At 39.2% G+C, this 18,131-nt stretch overlaps 1 protein-coding gene and 1 pseudogene across 1 annotated transcript in view; one reads left to right on the top strand and one right to left on the bottom strand.

Moving 5' to 3' along the window:
* Positions 1-18,131, top strand: part of MIPEP (mitochondrial intermediate peptidase) — a 168,516-nt gene that overhangs the window by 19,399 nt on the left and 130,986 nt on the right. The window contains exons 6-10 of the mRNA XM_059377516.1: positions 1,167-1,349; positions 1,891-2,047; positions 7,558-7,606; positions 9,139-9,199; positions 12,603-12,655. Coding sequence (XP_059233499.1) covers positions 1,167-1,349; positions 1,891-2,047; positions 7,558-7,606; positions 9,139-9,199; positions 12,603-12,655 — 503 coding nt within the window. The remainder of the gene's footprint in view (positions 1-1,166; positions 1,350-1,890; positions 2,048-7,557; positions 7,607-9,138; positions 9,200-12,602; positions 12,656-18,131) is intronic.
* Positions 11,941-12,333, bottom strand: LOC132002788 (EF-hand calcium-binding domain-containing protein 10-like; annotated as a pseudogene).

Here is an 18,131-nt window from a genome sequence, read left to right as displayed (position 1 = left end):
CAAGAGTCAGATGCTTAGCCCACTGAGCCACCCAGGTGCCCCTATATTTTAAAATTTTGGTTGTTAATATATACTTTATTTTTCCCCAGCATCTTATCAAGTGTACATCGGCATTTTAAATACCTTTTAAAAAGTATTAGTGCTGCTTAACTTTTTTTGGGGTCATAGTACAGTTTAGAATGTTGACAGCTAGTGACCCCCATCCCAGAAAGTTCTGCATCTGATTTCACCTGAAGTCATTATAAGAGCAGGTCCAGATGCCCACCTAGTTTTCTAATAACAATAACTACAATTACAACTTTTACGCTTGTCCTGCAGTAGATTGGACTGATGATGTGGACTACTCTATGTTTTCTCCAAAACATTTGTGGTGCCCCCTTTGATAATACACATTTTCTCAGGCGACTGTATGTCCTAAAGGTGTGACTGCCAGAAAAAACCCCCGTGGGTGTGCCAGCCACATCACTGTCACTGAGTCGGCAGGCTGACGAGTGCCGGGTGCGGAGCTTGAAGGCGCGTCCCTGCCCTGCGGGCTCCGTCTGGCTCTGCTCCCCGCTCCACTGCTGTCCGTCTCTGCTCAAGTGTGTGCAGCCTCAGAACTGCTACAGGGCAGCCGCTCTGGATGTTCACTTTACTCTTGTGAAGACCTGCAGAGATTTCCTTTGCTTTCCTTTTGGTCTCATCTTTTACGACCCAGTATATTTTCATATTTACCCTTCAACTTGTGCTCTTTAACCTACAAATACTTACAAGTATCCTATTGACTAGATTCAACCACCTGCTATTCTCCAATTCACTTAACTAAGAGGTTATCTTGGGGGATAGGGAAGGATCCTGTATTTCCCAATGTTGTTAATTTCAGAGATTATTTATATAACTAAGGTATAAAATAGAACTCTAGAATTTACATAAATCTTAAGATATAGAAACACTATACAAACTGTTAGGACATTAAATATCTATCGAAAGGAGAATTAACTTAAAGTAAATTATTATGTATTTACGGCATAACCAATATACTCAATGTTCATTTTACTTAACATATTATCTTCTTCAATTAATTTAGCCACATATGTTGCTTTAGCATCCTTATAGATGGTCTATTAAATCAGTTGTGAACTTTTACTTTCAGTGCCTTAAATAACTTTTACTCCATCTGCATCTAGCGTAAAAGAGCAGTAGACCTGAATGTGAAAATCTTGGACTTGAGTAATACATTTCTTATGGGAACTAACTTTCCCAACAAGATTGAGAAGCATCTCTTACCAGAACACATTCATCGTAACTTTGCAGTCACTGGAAATCATGTCATAATTGACGGTCTACATGCGGAAGCCCCAGATGACTTGGTATGTGCATTCTGCTCTCTCCATAGTCCAGCTGCCATCTGAGTGTTGCTACTGTTTTAACCCAAAATTCAGTGATAATATAATCATACCTTTAAGAATACTTGAGTGTTACTAAGCCCTAAAATTCAACTGTGGGCTTATTAATTCCATAAATGCTTTGAATGATGAAAATGGTTTAATCATTCATCTTTCATAAAGAACTCCGCATTTTTAAAGTATGATCAATAACAATTGATATTTGAGACTACTCAGATCTTTAATGTTTGTAGTCTTTGCCTGGTTAAAGATGCTTGATGGCACACGCATGGGGTAATAGTTTTTTCCAGCATACCCCATACCAGAGAACTCTATTCAAGAATGTGTATCTCCTACTAGTGTATGATTCTAAAAACTTTACTCACCCTATATAAACCCTTATTTTATTTTTAAAGCAATGATCACCTATACAATAGAGAAGCAGGAGTTAGCCTACATAGTCATTGCATGGGCCTTTGTGTCCTGGTACTTATTATACCTTCTACCATTTCTATTTTAAATACAGGTTCGAGAAGCTGCTTATAAAATTTTTCTTTATCCCAATGCGGGTCAGTTGAAATGTTTGGAGGAACTGCTCAGCAACAGAGACCTTCTGGCAAAGTTAGTGGGGTACTCCACATACTCCCACAGAGCCCTCCAAGGCACAATAGCCAAAAATCCAGGTAAGCTTGTTCACCCAACTTTTCAGGACAAAATAGGGTTTTTGTGAAACTGAACTTCTGATTTTAAATACCTATAAATCAGTGTTCTCTTGGGGCACCTGGGTGGCTCAGTGGGTTAAGCCTCTGCCTTCGGCTCAGGTCATGATCTCAGGGTCCTGGGATCGAGTCCCACATCGGGCTCTCTGCTCGGCAGGGAGCCTGCTTCCTTCTCTCTCTCTCTATCTCTCTGCCAACCTCTCTACCTACCTGTAATCTCTCTCTGTCAAATAAATAAATAAATAAAATCTTTTAAAAAAAAAAAAAAATCAGTGTTCTCTTTTTAATATATTCAGAGACCCACTTACTGAGTTTTTCTACATTTTTATATAGAGCTAACTTTTAACTAGAGCTAATAATTTGAAATATATTCTCTCCAGTCAAGGAAATTTATTTCTTGTGCATGTTATGAGAGTAAGTCATACTTAAATTTTCACTGATGCTAATTTCAGGTATTTTCATTTTAACTCAGCTAGTTTCTGTGGTCAGCCTAACCAAATTGGCTAGAATTAGTGTGAAAGAGGAGGAAAGATCAAAATATCTGCTGAAGACAAGGTTGAATATAGGCTGGGGCGATACAAACACATAGTTATAGAAACTTTTAAGACAGAAGAGTGCTAGATGGGAGGGCTTGCATTCGGTGGGGAAGAAGCATCCCGGGGTGTGTGAGAGTCTTTCCTTGTGCTCTATTGAATTCTTTTTGATTTAGAATGTATAAAAGAGTTATATGATAGTAATAATGTAAGTGTATATAGTAAGTTTTTTCAAAGGCATGTTAGATAGTAGTCATGGTTCAGACTCTGACAGGAGGAGGGTAGTTGTGATGGTGGAACTGTTCAGATTCAACATATCTTCTAGAGTTCAAATCTATGAGACTTGGTGATGGGTCCAGGGGGGTAGGAGACAGCATGTTGGGTGCCCTTGGTTTCTGGTTGTGCATCTGGGTGGACGTGCCATTCACAAATAGATGTAACAGTAGAAATGAGCTCTGTAGGAGGAAGACCAGATCGTGAATTCTGTTCTGTCTTTATTCCTCCCATGCATATCCTTTCTCTCTCTAGTATGTTCCTATCTTCTCCAAAGTATTCTTAAAAAATGGCTATTTCTTCTGTAAATGGCCGTTCCCTTGACCCGTGAAGGCTCTCCGTGAAACCATAGGCACAACATGCTCAGTTCTTCATTCATGTTGTTCCCTGCATAGGGCACAGCTCCCTTCCCCCAGTCTGTCTGTTAAAATCCTATATAGTTTTTCAGTGCTCAGCTCAAAACCTACCTCTTTCACAAAGCCTCTTCACTATTCACTTCCCTTAGATGCCCATCTCTGAACCCCCTAAGTGTGTACAATTTGTTTCATCCCATTTAACTCCTAAGCAGATCTTATGCCATTTTGTATGTTTTTCTGTGGTCATTGTTGTCACCAGGTTGTTGGAATAATTTCTCCTAATTATTAGATGTACAGTTAATCTTTGAATGATGCGGGGGTGCTGACAGCCCCCAAACTTGCACAATCAAAAATTCACATGTAACTCGATTCTCCCAAAGCTAAACTACTAATAGCCCACTGTTGGCAGGAGGCCTTACTGATAACAGATGGTCGATTAGCCCATATTTGTTATGTTGTATGTATTGTATACTGGATTCCTACAATAAAGTAAGCTAGGGAAAAAACTTCATTAAGAAAAACATAGGGGAAAACACATGTACAGTACTGTACCGTATTTGTTGAGATATCCTTGTATGAGTGGATGGCCCAGTTCAAACCCATGTTGTTCAAGGGTCATGTATAATAATAGTAAGATACTTACTCTGGGCCATTATTTCATTTAGTTTCTGTGCAGCTTTGTGAGGTAGATGTTTGTATCCACCTCATAGGATAGAAACCCAAGGTATTAGTTACAGTGCTAAAAAGTGGCAGTTAGGTCGAAACCTAAACCCACGCTCTAAATTTGTGGTCCTAATAAGCTGTTTGAGACCAAACAGATGATATAAAAGACATCTTCATTCTCTGTTTTCATCCACTGATTCAAAAAATACTTTCTGAGTGTCCACTACATGTGAGATAAGAGTCTAGGACTTAGAAAGAAATCAGTGTGTAGGTCAGACGGGAATTCCTGCTCTTGTACATTTAATATTTCTGTCAGGCAAATAACAACAAAATACCTAGCTAAGGAACCCAGTAGGTTAATAGTTAATACAAGTTTGGAGAAAACTGAGTGGGGAAGGGGATAAGGGAAGTGAGCATGTGGTGGTGGTGTTGGATTTTAAACTGTGTTGCCAGGCAGGGGCTTGCTGAGGATGGGGGGCGGGGGGCATGTGAGTGTAGATCCGAAGGAGCAGGAATAAGCATATGGCTCATTAGGGGAAGAAAATTCCAGATGGACACCCAGCAGGCTTGGAGGTCCCTAGGGTAGCTTGACACATTTGAGGAAAGCAAAAAGGGCAAAACGGGGAGTGGAGTGAGAGAGACGGGTGGTAAGATGTGGAGGCAGATGAAGGAGGGACTGTGTTGAGTAGGGCTTTTCCTGCAGTGAGATGGGAAGTCGTTGAGGGGTTTTGAGCAGAGCAGTAAGGGGATCGGACTTAAATTTTGCTGGCAGGTCATGTGCTGCTGACATTGAAATGGACTGCAGAGAGGTAGGAGAGGAAGAGAGGCCATGTAGAAGCTGTTTCGCAGTCATCACGATGAGAAGGATGGCAGTTTGACCAAAATGGTGGCTGTGGAGGGTTTTGCAGTGTGTCCAATTCTGGATATATAGCATTTTGAACTTTTTAACCTGCTCAACTGGAAAGATACAGTGAGTTACTGTTAACTAAGATGGAGGACTGGAGGGTTGGTTTGGTTCAAGTTAACTTGAGATGCCAGTTGTGTCCACATGGTGATGTTGAGTAGGCCGTTAGATGTGTATCTGTGGAATTGAAGAGAAAGTGCTGAGCCAGAGATATGAATCTGGGTCTTTATTTATGTATGCAAAGATTTATTTATTTGAGAGAGAGAGAGAACGCATGAGTGGGGGAAACTCGAGGAGAGGGAGAACATGTCCCATTGAGCACAGAACCTAATGCAGGACCCATCTCATGACCCTGAGATCATGACCTGGGCCCAAATCAAGAGTCAGACACTTAATCAGTGGGGCCACCCAGTTACCCTTGGGTCTTTATTTAAATTCTTGAGATTGTATGAGATCTCCAAGGGAATGAGTATATCTAAAGAACAGAAGTCCAGGAAGTGAACTCTGGGGCTCTCCAAGTTTAAGAGGTCAGAGATATGAGGGAAAACCAGTAATGGCCGCCAAGAAGGAGCATGAGTGAGAGAGGAGAAAAATAAGCAGAGTGGGTGGTCCTGGAAGACATCCTGAAATGTCTTAAGGAGAGAGTGATCAGTTGAGTCAAATGCTAAGGGCCAAGTGCAGTCTGAAGAAGGTCAAAGATTGCCCACTGAGGTGAGCAGTGTGAGCTGGAGGTCCCTGGCCCTGTAGCCCCTAATGCCAGATGTCATCACCAGTGAATCCATTGCTCACTAGGTGGCTAGTGTGGTCACAGTTTAGAGTTAGGCTGTTGTGCACAGTCACACAGGAATAAATTCACAGGAATTTAAATTCCTTAAGGAATTTAAAATTTAGTTGGGGAGATCAGTTATATAAACAGAAAGATAATATTTATCTTATTTATCTTATCTATAATTATATTGTAGAGATCAGTGTCTTCTTAGTGCCAAATGAGTGGTGTGTGTAGGCAACAAAGTATTGTAGGATTTTAGGAGCTCGGGAAGTTTGTCCAATGCGTCTGTGCTTGTTGAGGGTTTCATGAGGGAAGTGAAACTGGAAATCAGAGGTGAGGGAATGGTGAGCTTTCCAGCAGAGAGGGGGAGGAAGGCAGGATGTAAATAAAGTAGGTGGGCGTTCATGTGACAGTTGAATTAGGAAATAATTTTCCAGGGAGGAATTACTGATTTTCAGGGGCTTTCAAACTCCTTCTTTGTAATATGACAGTTTTTCAGGTAGATTAATTGAGGTAGATTTTTCACATGTAAGATAGCTAGAAAAACAAAAATGGGTGAAAGTGAGTAAAAAATATTTGGAAATAAAAAGCATGCACAGACTTACTTGAAAATACTTCCCTATGACAGCTGATATGATACCCTGAAATAAGATCTCATTTTTAATGAAATAATCTTTTTTCTCAAAGGCCTAATACCATTTAATATGGTGCATGAGGCAGTGTTTTCAGAATTACTGTATCCAAGGCTTGTTAAAGATCGACAGCGGCAGGAAACTCCATGGCTTCTTGGTTTAGGTTAACCTTCATTCTTTTCTCAGGTTTTTATTTTACTCAGAAAGAAGATAACTTACATTGGAGATGGCAGGAAACTTAAAACCATATACAAGATCATCTGGAAAATATAAAAACAGTGTTTGTGGCAAACTCTAAAATACATGTGAAAGCTCTCTATACATAAATCAGTGGCAAAAAGTGGTAAATTAAAAAATACACGTGAAAAATTCCCTATCATGGGAAATAATGATAGTTGTACTATATTGCCCTTTATGAGTTTGTAATAAATATATGACAGCTATGGCTGAAGTATTTAGGTACTTAAAAAAATCCTAGCAGAGGTTCAATTTCTAATATTCTAATTTTTGCACATTTTCTTTTGGAATTGATCCTGAAAAGATGATTCTTGGCTGTATATAAAAAACAAAAATAATTGTCCCGAAAAACCATTGATTTTTTAAAATAGAATTTTCAGTGAATCATGCATATGTGTGTGTGTGTATATATGTATATAGATATATGTGTATATATGTATACACACACACACACACATTTTATTTATTTATTTGAGAGAGAGAGAGAGTATGAGAGGGGAGAGGGTCAGAGGGAGAAGCAGACTCCCCACTGAGCAGGGAACCCAATGCAGGACTCCATCCCGGGACTCCAGAATTGTGACCTGAGCTGAAGGTAGTTGCCCAACCGACTGAGCCACCCAGGAGCCCTTTTTAAAAAAAAATATTTTTTTTCAAATTTTATTTATTTATTTGAGAGAGGGAGAATGAGAGAGGGGGTGAATCATGCTTCTAAATTGTACAGATTTTTATGAACAAATCAGAGTCTAGCTATCTTTTTAAAACTTGGGAAAAATTGGAATGGTCTAAAAACTTATTTTTTTTTCTTACAAATATGAGTAGATAGAAACACATTGAAATTTTGATTCTTATTTTTAGCTCCCCATTCACTCCTCATTCTGGGGGATAATTGAAGTCTTTGGATTATTACTATGTTTGTTTAATATGTTTTCTGATAAATTGATCATCATCATCTAGAAATATATTGTATTATCAACCCTGACACTTTGAAAATGAACACTTTAATGGCATTGTAGTGCATAAATTATGACCATTATATTCTAATTTTAACAGGTATGTTCATTTTATTTCATGTAATTAAAGACATTTTCTTTTTTATTTCCTTTCTAGAGACTGTCATGGAGTTCCTTGAGAAACTATCAGACAAACTTTCTGAAAGGTTAGTTTTTATTCTACTCTTTAGAGTGTGTATCATGTAGTTTTTTAAAAAAAAGACTCGATTTACAAAAGATTAGGAGGTAACCTATTAAGAATGTAAGTATGGGAATATCGGGTCTGATCTGTGGACTAGTCAGCAGGAGATTGGATTAACTGTGAGGAATACTTAGAAAACATGTAGCTGTCTTCCTAAGGTGACAATCTTGAAAACATAGGCTGTCCCCTCTGGGAACCCATCATTGATGTGTAATTAGAAAATTTTTTTCAAGCCTTTTTGAAGCTATACGTTTTTAGCTTGTACCACCAATTTTATAACAAGTTCATAAATAGTGTTTCTCTTCTTTTGGCCTAAATATCGGTGGGGGCTGGATGTGGTGAATTGATCTGTAGTTTGGATCTTTAGAACGATATGCCTCCACTTTCGTAGTTCTCTGTACTGAGGCCCTTTGTGGTCTTCCTGCTTTTCTGTCTTTGATAGAGTCACTTGTCCTTTGCTGAGAGGCCACACTCCAGCAGTCTTCAGACATTTAGGATTCCAGGAAGGGGCATGTCATGGTTGTCTCATAATGCTATTGAACATTTCCTTTGCCTTCTTGGCTATACCAACATGTTAATTTTTAGCTCAGATCTCCATTTTCTATTACTATAAACTCATGCCTTAGAACCCAGTCCTCTCTAATTTGGATTATAATTATAAATTCTAAACTTTTCTTTTAATCTAGGGAACCATTGTGGCTTTGATTTAATAAAGGCAGTGTTAAGTATGCAGTTAGTTGAGAATTTTCTCTGCTTTATTAGTTAAGTGGTAGTATTCTTTCTTCCCTTGTATGTAACTATTTATTTTGAGCAAATATATCTTCATGTTTTTACAGTTATATATATGAATTAATTCTAACAGAAACTTCATATTAAGCACAACCCAACTAGAGTTTTTCTGTAGGGGAGAAAGTATTAATAGTAACCTTAAATCTCTGTTCATATTTTTGAATAAAAGGTAATTTGTTGGTCTCTTACCTTTTTAATGTATAGAAAAGAGCAGTGACTTAAAGTTTGCTAACCTTTACATGTATTTGTAACATTGCTAATTTTACCAAGCTTTAATACTTTCAAGTCCTATGTCTATCTACTAGGATATTTTCTAAGGTAGAAATTGTGATAATTTACTGATGATATATTGCTGTTCCTTCTAACGCAGATAAAATTTGGTTACATTTGGTTATAAAACTGGTTCCATTTGCACTACAAATTACTTCCAGTTTTATCATGAATACTAGAAATTTACATAAGAAATCTATTTTTTAAAAAAATTATTTAAATTCAATTAATAAACATACAGTGTACTAGGAATTTCAGAGGTGAGTTTAGTGATTCCTCAGTTGCATATAACACCTAGTGCTCATTATATCAGGTGCCCTCCTTAATGCCCATCATCTAGTTACCCCATCCCCTCAGAAAACTAGAACTAGTTTTAGTTTTTAATAATGTAAATATTAAAATTTTCTCCTAACAATGAATGATAAACCTGTTTTACAGAACTATAAAAGACTTTGAGATGATACGAGGGATGAAAATGAAACTAAATCCTCAAAATTCTGTAAGTGATGATTTTGGAACATTTTTGATGTAATATAAATGGTCTATCAGCTGAAGTTCTTATCTTTTGACTCTAAAAGTTTCTTGCGATGTGCTAAAGGTGTGTATAATCTTGTTTCTGATCCCTGGTCTTGGTTCTGATCCTTGGGTTTGGTGAACAAAGTATTGAAATACTTGATCCATATGTCTGAGTTTGACATTTCCAGGAAAAGCAGTATTTTTTTGTTGGTTATTTGACATAATACTCACGCATGCTCATACGTATATACATACTTATAAATGTATATTAACAACATATATTGATATATACTCATGCAAATTCTGTTTCCATTATACTGTAAGTGGGCTTCTCTGTTTGAAACAGGCTCAGTGGAGGATTGATCTGGCAGGTGGCAATTTAACCATCACTGTTAGCACTGCAGTTTACTTTCTTATTTGCTAATTTATGGAGCTCAGTTTAATCCATATTGACCTCAAAGTATACCCCATCTTAACACACGAGCCCTCCAGGAGACCCGCTATATCTCTAGTCCTGTAATCCTTGTTTCAGCGAGCCCCTCAGGTTATTTATTACTCCCCCCCCCCCCCACTTTAAGTTACTAAATCCTATAGATTCTACCTGCAATTCTTGCCTCTCCATGCCCATTGCCACAGCCCTGGTTGAGGTCATTGTTACTTCTTACCCAGATTATAGTTGTAGTTGCCAAACTGGTTTTCCAGCCTTCTGTTCTGGCTCTGGTTTGGACAGCTTAGCAACTTACCTAGTTCCTGTTAGACATAGGGTAGGTACTCAGCACTTAGTCGAAATATGAGTGAATGAACAAATGAACGAATAAATGAATGACTTGCCACCAGAGGGATTTTGCCAAAAAGCAGATCTGATCTTGTCACTCTGTTTAAAAATTTTCAGTGGCTTGCTGTAATTCTCAGATTTACCTTCCTATTTCTTAGCTTTCCCACCAAGCCTTTCCTAATTTTGCTTCTACCTGCTTCTCTAGCCTTATCTTCTGCTGCCCCTTTAAGTCAAGTTAGTGTCCCTAGTTCCCTACTAATAATACCTGTGTGATGCTCTTGTGCTTTTTTTTGCTTACTTACTGCTTTGCTTGTCCTTGCTTTCCTTTCTTTTGCTTTTCAATTCTGACAATCTCCTTTTTTCTGTTTTTCAATTTTCTGTTCCCAGTATTTATGTGCCAGCAACTATGATAGGTAGCTTGCTGTCATTCACAAACACTGTACACAGGAATGCCTTTCCCTCTCCCTCATCTGGTTGCAGTGTGCCCCGTCTTCCAAACTCAGCTCCAGCTTTGCCTCCTCCCAACATTTCCTGACCTTCCACTGTGATTTAAATACCCTTCTCATGGGCTCTGTTTCACACAGTGCAATGTCATGCACATGACTACTATACTCTGGATGTGGAGTCACTTGTCTCTCTACTGCCTAGATCATATTCAGCTCCTTGGTACAGGGATTTGGTCTTCCTGGGTTTTGTTCCCCTAGAGCCTGCACTCTCTGGTATGTAGCAGATAGTAAGTGGTCATCTGTTGGAGGAAATGTGTCCCAGGAGCTGACCACTTGGGGGCTAGAGTTTCGGGGATGCTGGGAGAAGGAAAGTCAGCCTGTACGTCTTACGTTGGCTGCATTCCTTGGTAACGGCATGATCGTGGAACATGAGAAAGAATACCTTGTTATTCAAGGAGATAATGTCTGCGCTGAAAATTTAAAGGATAAATCAAAGGATAGAAGGCAACGTTCCTGGAGCTCGTACCCAGTGCCAGGTCTTCTGTTAATAGTTGAAGTGCATCAAGAAATGCCGTTAGTGAGGCACTACTGTGTGCCTGACGGTGTTCAGGCTGCCAGGATGTAACAGGAAAAATGAGAGCAAGGTTCCTGTCCTCAAAAAGCTTACATTCTAGGGGAGGCAGATGGATAGTAAATACATGAAAGAGAGAAATATGTGCCATGTTGTATGGTGATAAGGGAAAATAATGCAGAAAGAAGGGAATGGCCATTGCTGTTCTCTAGGGATCGGTCAGGGAGGACTTGTTACGTGAGGAGACTCTTGAGCAGAGAATGGAAGAGACGATGCAGTGCCCCCAGCAGTGATGCAGGGCACAGCCTTCTCCGCAGAGACAGCAGCTGCCTGGTGCAGTCAAGCCACCGTGAGGAGACCAGTGTGGCCACAGTGGAGCCAGGATGGGCAGGAGCGGCAGGAACTGGGCTAAGGGTAAAGAGGGGAGAGGTCAGGTCATGTAGATAGAAAATGAGAAAGCATTGGTGAGCAGAAAGAACTTGTCCACCCCGTACAACAGTGTGGATTGCACACTTGAACCCAGGCATTCTGACTTCACAGTCTGGGCTGTTAGTCACTCCTGTCACCTGGACAGTTTATGGGAAGAAAGATCATGCACAGATTCAAGCTTTTCTTCCCTTCAGTATTCTGTACCAGTTGTCAAAACCAGCTGTTGTGACAGTGCTTCTTTATGACATATTTTCTTTGCCAAGATTAGAGGTAATTCTCCCTTCGTTACACTTGAAATTGTTGCTTTCATTCTGGGATCCACCCTAAGCTTCCTGCTTAGATTTAGAAAGAGCTCTAATCTTGCCGTTAGGATCCTAATCTTACCTGCAGTATGTATTATGGATTGATACATGGGTTGCATTTTGGGAAAAATTTCAGTGTGGCTGTTTCACTCTATTTTTTAACTTTATAGAATCATTTGCCATCTTGGACTTCTGATGTTATTAAAATGCTGACCATATTTTCTCAATGCTCTTATTCACTTCAGATCTGGATTTTTCCAAAGTTATTACATGTCCATCATCTTGTAAAACTTCATGTTCATTCAACAGACCCGGGGTTTTTAGGGCCTCCTTGTACTACACAAATGATATGGTGCCTTTATTTGAAGTGTCCATCATCTCAAACATAGATAAAATGTTAGAGTTATCCATAAAGAGAGGAAAAAGCCATGCCTGTTATTTTGGTAATTCTCAGTCATTCCAATATTAAATACTGTCTTGGTTTTTCTGGGCGGAAAAAGAACAGGGCGCTGGTGAGATATTCAGCAACTCCATAATCTGATATTTTTCCAAATAATTCCTGGCCTACATCTCCCTGCTGCTGCTCACCTGCATTGCTCCTGATTTAATCTATTAACGTTGACTTTTATGTTTATATTTTACATTATTTACCTTTTTTCCCAATTCCCCCAATTTATTTGTACCTTGGTACCCATTGATTACAGGAGAGTCAAAATAAAGAGTTAGGTATTTCATGAAGTTTCAGGAATTTTACAAAACTCTTCTGATATTATAACAGGTTTGCATTTATGAGCTGGCTTAATTTTTGATAAAAATTGTGAAGTAGTCAATAACTTTCATCGCAACAGATTTTTCCGTTGTAGGAATTAATGCCTTGGGATCCCCCCTACTACAGTGGTGTGATTCGTGCAGAAAGGTAAGGTTTTTTGTTTTGTTTTGTTTTGTTTTTTTTTGATAAATCCTCATCTGTGAGAAGGAGGAGAAAAACTAATATTTACTGAACACCTTGCACATTAATTATGCAACTACTGTCCTCACTCAGTTGCCCACATCATAAACCTGTATGCTCTCAAGTCCAGGCCTGGTGCTGGCTTGGTCCACATTTGCCTACATGTTTTTGATCTGGATTAAACCTTTACCTCAGTCAAAGGATCATGCAGTTCCTCTCCCCCAGAACCTTTTCTTCTATGGCCCATGCTGTTTAAAACTTTTCAGTATCTCTCTGGGGGGTCTGGAATCTGGCTTCTCCTCTGTGTAGCTTCCAGGTTTCCTTACTAGACTAAGGGTTTTGGGGGCTGGGACTTTGCTAGAGCCCTGGTTGTCCCTTGTTTCTGGTCCAGGGTGGGTGCTCAGCAAATACATATGTTGAATCAATGAAGGAATAAAGTAGTCCTTGGCATGGGGCTGTGTGATTTTCTTGCTTCCTCATTTTTATTTGAACGTATTGTGGACACTTTCTTGGCACCTCTGGAAGGATTATGTGAAATAAAGATTTAGGACCGTTAGCTTGATGTTAGTACTCCTTTAGCTTCCATATTCTTTTGTGTTTATTCTATAATGGCTAACTAATAGTTATGCTTTTTCCCCTAAATGTGCCTATTTCTGTCATTTTTATATTTGTATGTAAACCCAAGAAATATGAACACCTGTTCAAAGTGAACACATGTAGAAATATTGATGCCCCAAGTAATTTTACATACCAAAAAGATTAAAAAAGAAATCTCTGAATCCTACCCTTCAACAGATTTTTTTTTTCTTGTTTCAACAGATTTTTAACATTTTTCTCTTACACATCCTTTTTGAGCTCCTCAGCTTTAATCGAGAGAGTTAAGATTGATTTAGGTAATGGAAGAAAATAAAAGCTTTGTGCCTTTTCCTCATTAAAGCATGTTGGCACATATCATGATAATAATATGGTTATTTGATTGGTATTTAACTTTCAAGTCTTACTGCTACTATGCAATATCCAGGCATCAGCATAGTGAAGGGTAGCAAATACCTCACTAAAATTAAACTTTTTATTTATTTTAATGATTTTTAAAAACTATTTGTTATAAAAGCAGAAAATAGTAACTTTTGGTGTTCTTTTCTGCATCATTGGGAGGACGTGCCCTGAGATCAGAGTGTTGAAGAACTTACCCACTTAATATTCATTCATTTTCTTCTCTTTGGCTTCTCTGTGACATCTTGCTTCTTAGACTAATCTTACTCACAAAGCATACTGTCTCAGGATACTTTGTCAGCTACTGTTTTTATACGTATAGTACAAATTTGGCGTGAGCCACCTTCTCTGTTACTCAAAATCTGTAATCACTTGATTATGATAAACAGTGAGTTTTTAGAATATATTAGAGCTTAATATAATTATTTCACAAATGTGTTTTTATGGCTGTAGAACTTCAGGCTTTGCTCCCTGTCTTTGCATAAAACATACAATTTCTCTTTTCAAATTTTTTCCAAGACAGATTTGGCTTAGTTGCTTGGCCAACCAAGATATAGCATAAAGGAACACTATTTTTTTTTTTTTAATCAATGCCTTCCATATCAAAAAAATTTAAAAAAACTTTTGACATTGGAAAGTAATGTGAAATAAATGTATTTGTTTCTTTCTGACTTTTGCTACTGTGATTCTTTTATGTGATATTCCTGTTTCATGTCATCCTCCCCAGCCCGATGATTTTAGTGAATACCTTGGCCTTATATTTAAGTGATATTTTTTTTTTAGAGATTTTATTTATTTATTGACAGAGAGAAATCACAAGTAGATGGAGAGGCAGGCAGAGAGAGAGAGAGAGAGGGAAGCAGGCTCCCTGCTGAGCAGAGAGCCCGATGCGGGACTCGATACCGGGACCCCGAGATCATGACTTGAGCCGAAGGCAGCGGCTTAACCCACTGAGCCACCCAGGTGCCCTTAAGTGATATTTTTATCATTTAGCTTTATTCTTTAAGTGTAGGATGCCCAAATGGTGGCTCTGTGGAAATGACATAGTATCTGAGGACATGTAGAGCTATGCTCAATTGTAAAGTATAAGCATTAATTAGGAATATGAGATCCCTGAGAAGTCTGATAGTAAACTTAAATAAGACACTGAATAAGGATAGTGATGTTCTCATCTTCATTTCTTTTCTTTTTTAATTAAATTTATTTATTTTCAGCATAACAGTATTCATTATTTTTTCACCACACCCAGTGCACCATGTAATCCGTGCCCTCTATAATACCCACCACTGGTACCCCAACCTCCCTCCTCCCCCGCTACTTCAAACCCCTCAGATTGTTTTTCAGAGTCCATAGTCTCTCATGATTCACCTCCTCTTCCAATTTCCCCCAACTCTCTTCTCCTCTCTAACTCCCCTTGTCCTCCATGCTATTTGTTATGCTCCACAAATAAGTGAAACCATATGATAATTGACTCTCTCTTCTTGACTTATTTCACTCAGCATAATCTCTTCCAGTCCCGTCCATGTTGCTACAAAAGTTGGGTATTCATCCTTTCTGATGGAGGCATAATACTCCATAGTGTATATGGACCACATCTTCCTTATCCATTCATACGTTGAAGGGCATCTTGGTTCTTCCCATAGTTTGGCGACCGTGGCCATTGCTGCTATAAACATTGGGGTACAGATGGCCCTTCTTTTCACTACATCTGTATCTTTGGGGTAAATACCCAGGAGTGCAATTGCAGGGTCATAGGGAAGTTCTATTTTTAATTTCTTGAGGAATCTCCACACTGTTCTCCAAAGAGGCTGCACCAACCTGCATTCCCACCAGCAGTGTAAGAGGGTTCCCCTTTCTCCACATCCCCTCCAACACATGTTGTTTCCTGCTTTGTTAATTTTGGCCATTCTAACTGGTGTAAGGTGATATCTCAATGTGGTTTTAATTTGAATCTCCCTGAGGGCTAGTGATGATGAATATTTTTTCATGTGTCTGATAGCCATTTGTATGTCTTCATTGGAGAAGTGTCTGTTCATATCTTCTGCCCATTTTTTTTTTTTTTTATATGATTGCCTGTTTTGTGTGTGTTGAGTTTGAGGAGTTCATTATAGATCCTGGATATCAACCTTTTGTCTATACTGTCATTTGCAAATATCTTCTCCCATTCCGTGGTTTGCCTCTTTGTTTTTTTGACTGTTTCCTTTGCTGTGCAGAAGCTTTTGATTTTGATGAAGTCTCAAAAGTTTATTTTGGCTTTTGTTTCCTTTGCCTTTGGAGACATATCTTGAAAGAAGTTGCTGTGGCTGATATCGAAGAGATTACTGCCTATGTTCTCCTCTAGGATTCTGATGGATTCCTGTCTCACGTTGAGGTCTTTTATCCATTTTGAGTTTATCTTTATGTACGGTGTAAGAGAATGGTCGAATTTCATTCTTCTACATATAGCTGTCCAGTTTTCCCAGCACCATTTATTGAAGATACTGTCTTTTTTCCACTGTATATTTTTTCCTGTTTTGTCGAAGATTAATTGACCATAGAGTTGAGGGTCCATATCTGGGCTCTCTACTCTGTTCCACTGGTCTATGTGTCTGTTTTTATGCCAGTACCATGCTGTCTTGGTGCCCACAGCTTTGTAATAAAGCTTGAAATCAGGTAACGTGATGCCCTCAGTTTTATTTTTGTTTTTCAACATTTCCTTAGCGATTTGGGGTCTCTTCTGATTCCATACAAATTTCTGGATTATTTGCTCCAGCTCTTTGAAGAATACTGGTGGAATTTTGATCAGAATGGCATTAAAAGTATGGATTGCTCTAGGCAGTATAGACATTTTAACGATGTTTATTCTTCCAATCCAAGAGCATGATTTCTACCAAAAGTACAGTACTGTAAAGTCAGTGTTGCTGACAGACTCTGGAATCAGTACTTAGAGATCACTGTGCCCCCAGGTAGGTTGCGAGTTCTGTCTTCTGTTAGCCACAGGAACAGGGTATCACTGCCCACATGGGCCATTGGAGAGAGTGGAAACACCTGAGGTGTCATGGTTGTGTGGTCTGGAACACGTTCCCTGACATCTGGTGGGGGCCTGGATGCGTCCCTGCTCCACCACTAATGAGCTACACATGACCTTTGGAAAGTTACTTGTCCTCTCAAACCTCAGCAAAGGTATCTATCAAAATGGGAGTTGTAATAGTCCCTGCTTCATAGGTCAGAACTAAATGAGTTAATGTTGGTATTATTAGTACTTAAGTAATACTATTATATGGAATTGGTCTTTTCTCGACACTGTTCTAAAGGATGAACTACTCTAAGAGATGCTTTTTAAGTGTTCTCGAAAATCTTTTGAAGGAGTGATCACTTGTCACTGAAGGCTTCTCTAAGAAAACACTCATCTAAAGTGTAACGAACATATCGAATTACTTGTTGAATGCTTGTCAGAGGAGCTTTTAATGGTGGAGCAAGAACACGAGGACAGGGAGGTCCCCCTCGCCGGTGCTTCCCAGAGCATCACTGTGTCCCAGGGGGAGGAAGCTGTGTCTGGCTGGCAGGACAGCTCTCTTTTGGTCCCTCTCCTCTTAAAGGTCATGGAATAGTTACTGCCTTCAAAATAGAATTGGAGTCTTCATTCGTGGCTTCTAGGATCTGGTCACAGCCCACTTGTCTTTACCAAGGTGTACATGCACTCCCTGTTATTCGTGGGGTCTGGTCTGCCCTTCTGGTCTTTCCAACCATGCCTCTTCCTTTGCAGTTTTCCTCAGCCAGACTAAACTGTCTGTCCCAAGTCAGATCCCTTTCTGTCTCATGCGGAGCCCGTGTCTGGCAGCTGCAAGCGTTGCACTTGCCTTTGTTTGCTATCTTACCTGTGAAGTTTCGCCAGGAGTCCATGAAACATCCAGGTCTGCCACAGCCGCTATAGATCCTGGCAACCCCATGCTTACAGCCTACAAAGTGGCACACTGGATCTTCTAACTATTTTCTTTTGGTGTCCTTCCTTAAACGTGTCTTGTCAACCATAGCTTAAAGCTCTTGAGAATACCGTGTGTTTTATTTCTTCTGTTTGCAATAAAATGTGGTATGTACACTCTGGACCTCAGTAAATACACATTAGTTAATAGCTATTGTTCAAGACTGTCTAAACCAGTAATTGGAAGTCCTTATGAAAAGCAATCCCGTGTTACATTTTCTTTGCAAAGAAGAATATCATATTTTTGTGAATAGCCCTTTCATCTCTCAGATTTATTGAAAGCAGTGTGAACCTCAGGAGGCCCTCAGAATGCTCATTTGTTGACAGAGGGTCCTACCAGGCTCACTGGTTCTTAGAGTTAAGAAATCACCAGCTATTCCAGGAACACAACATAACCTGCCTGGTATCCACCAGGGGCTTTAGTCAATTTGCTTCAGGTTCCAGTACTAGGTCATTTGTTTGGCTATTAACTCAGTAAAAGAACCAAGA

Source organism: Mustela nigripes, chromosome 15, assembly GCF_022355385.1.
Source record: "Mustela nigripes isolate SB6536 chromosome 15, MUSNIG.SB6536, whole genome shotgun sequence".
In the NCBI taxonomy this organism is placed as follows: domain Eukaryota; kingdom Metazoa; phylum Chordata; class Mammalia; order Carnivora; family Mustelidae; genus Mustela; species Mustela nigripes.
Note: the sequence above shows the minus strand (reverse complement) of the source record. Positions and strands in the feature narration are given on the sequence as shown.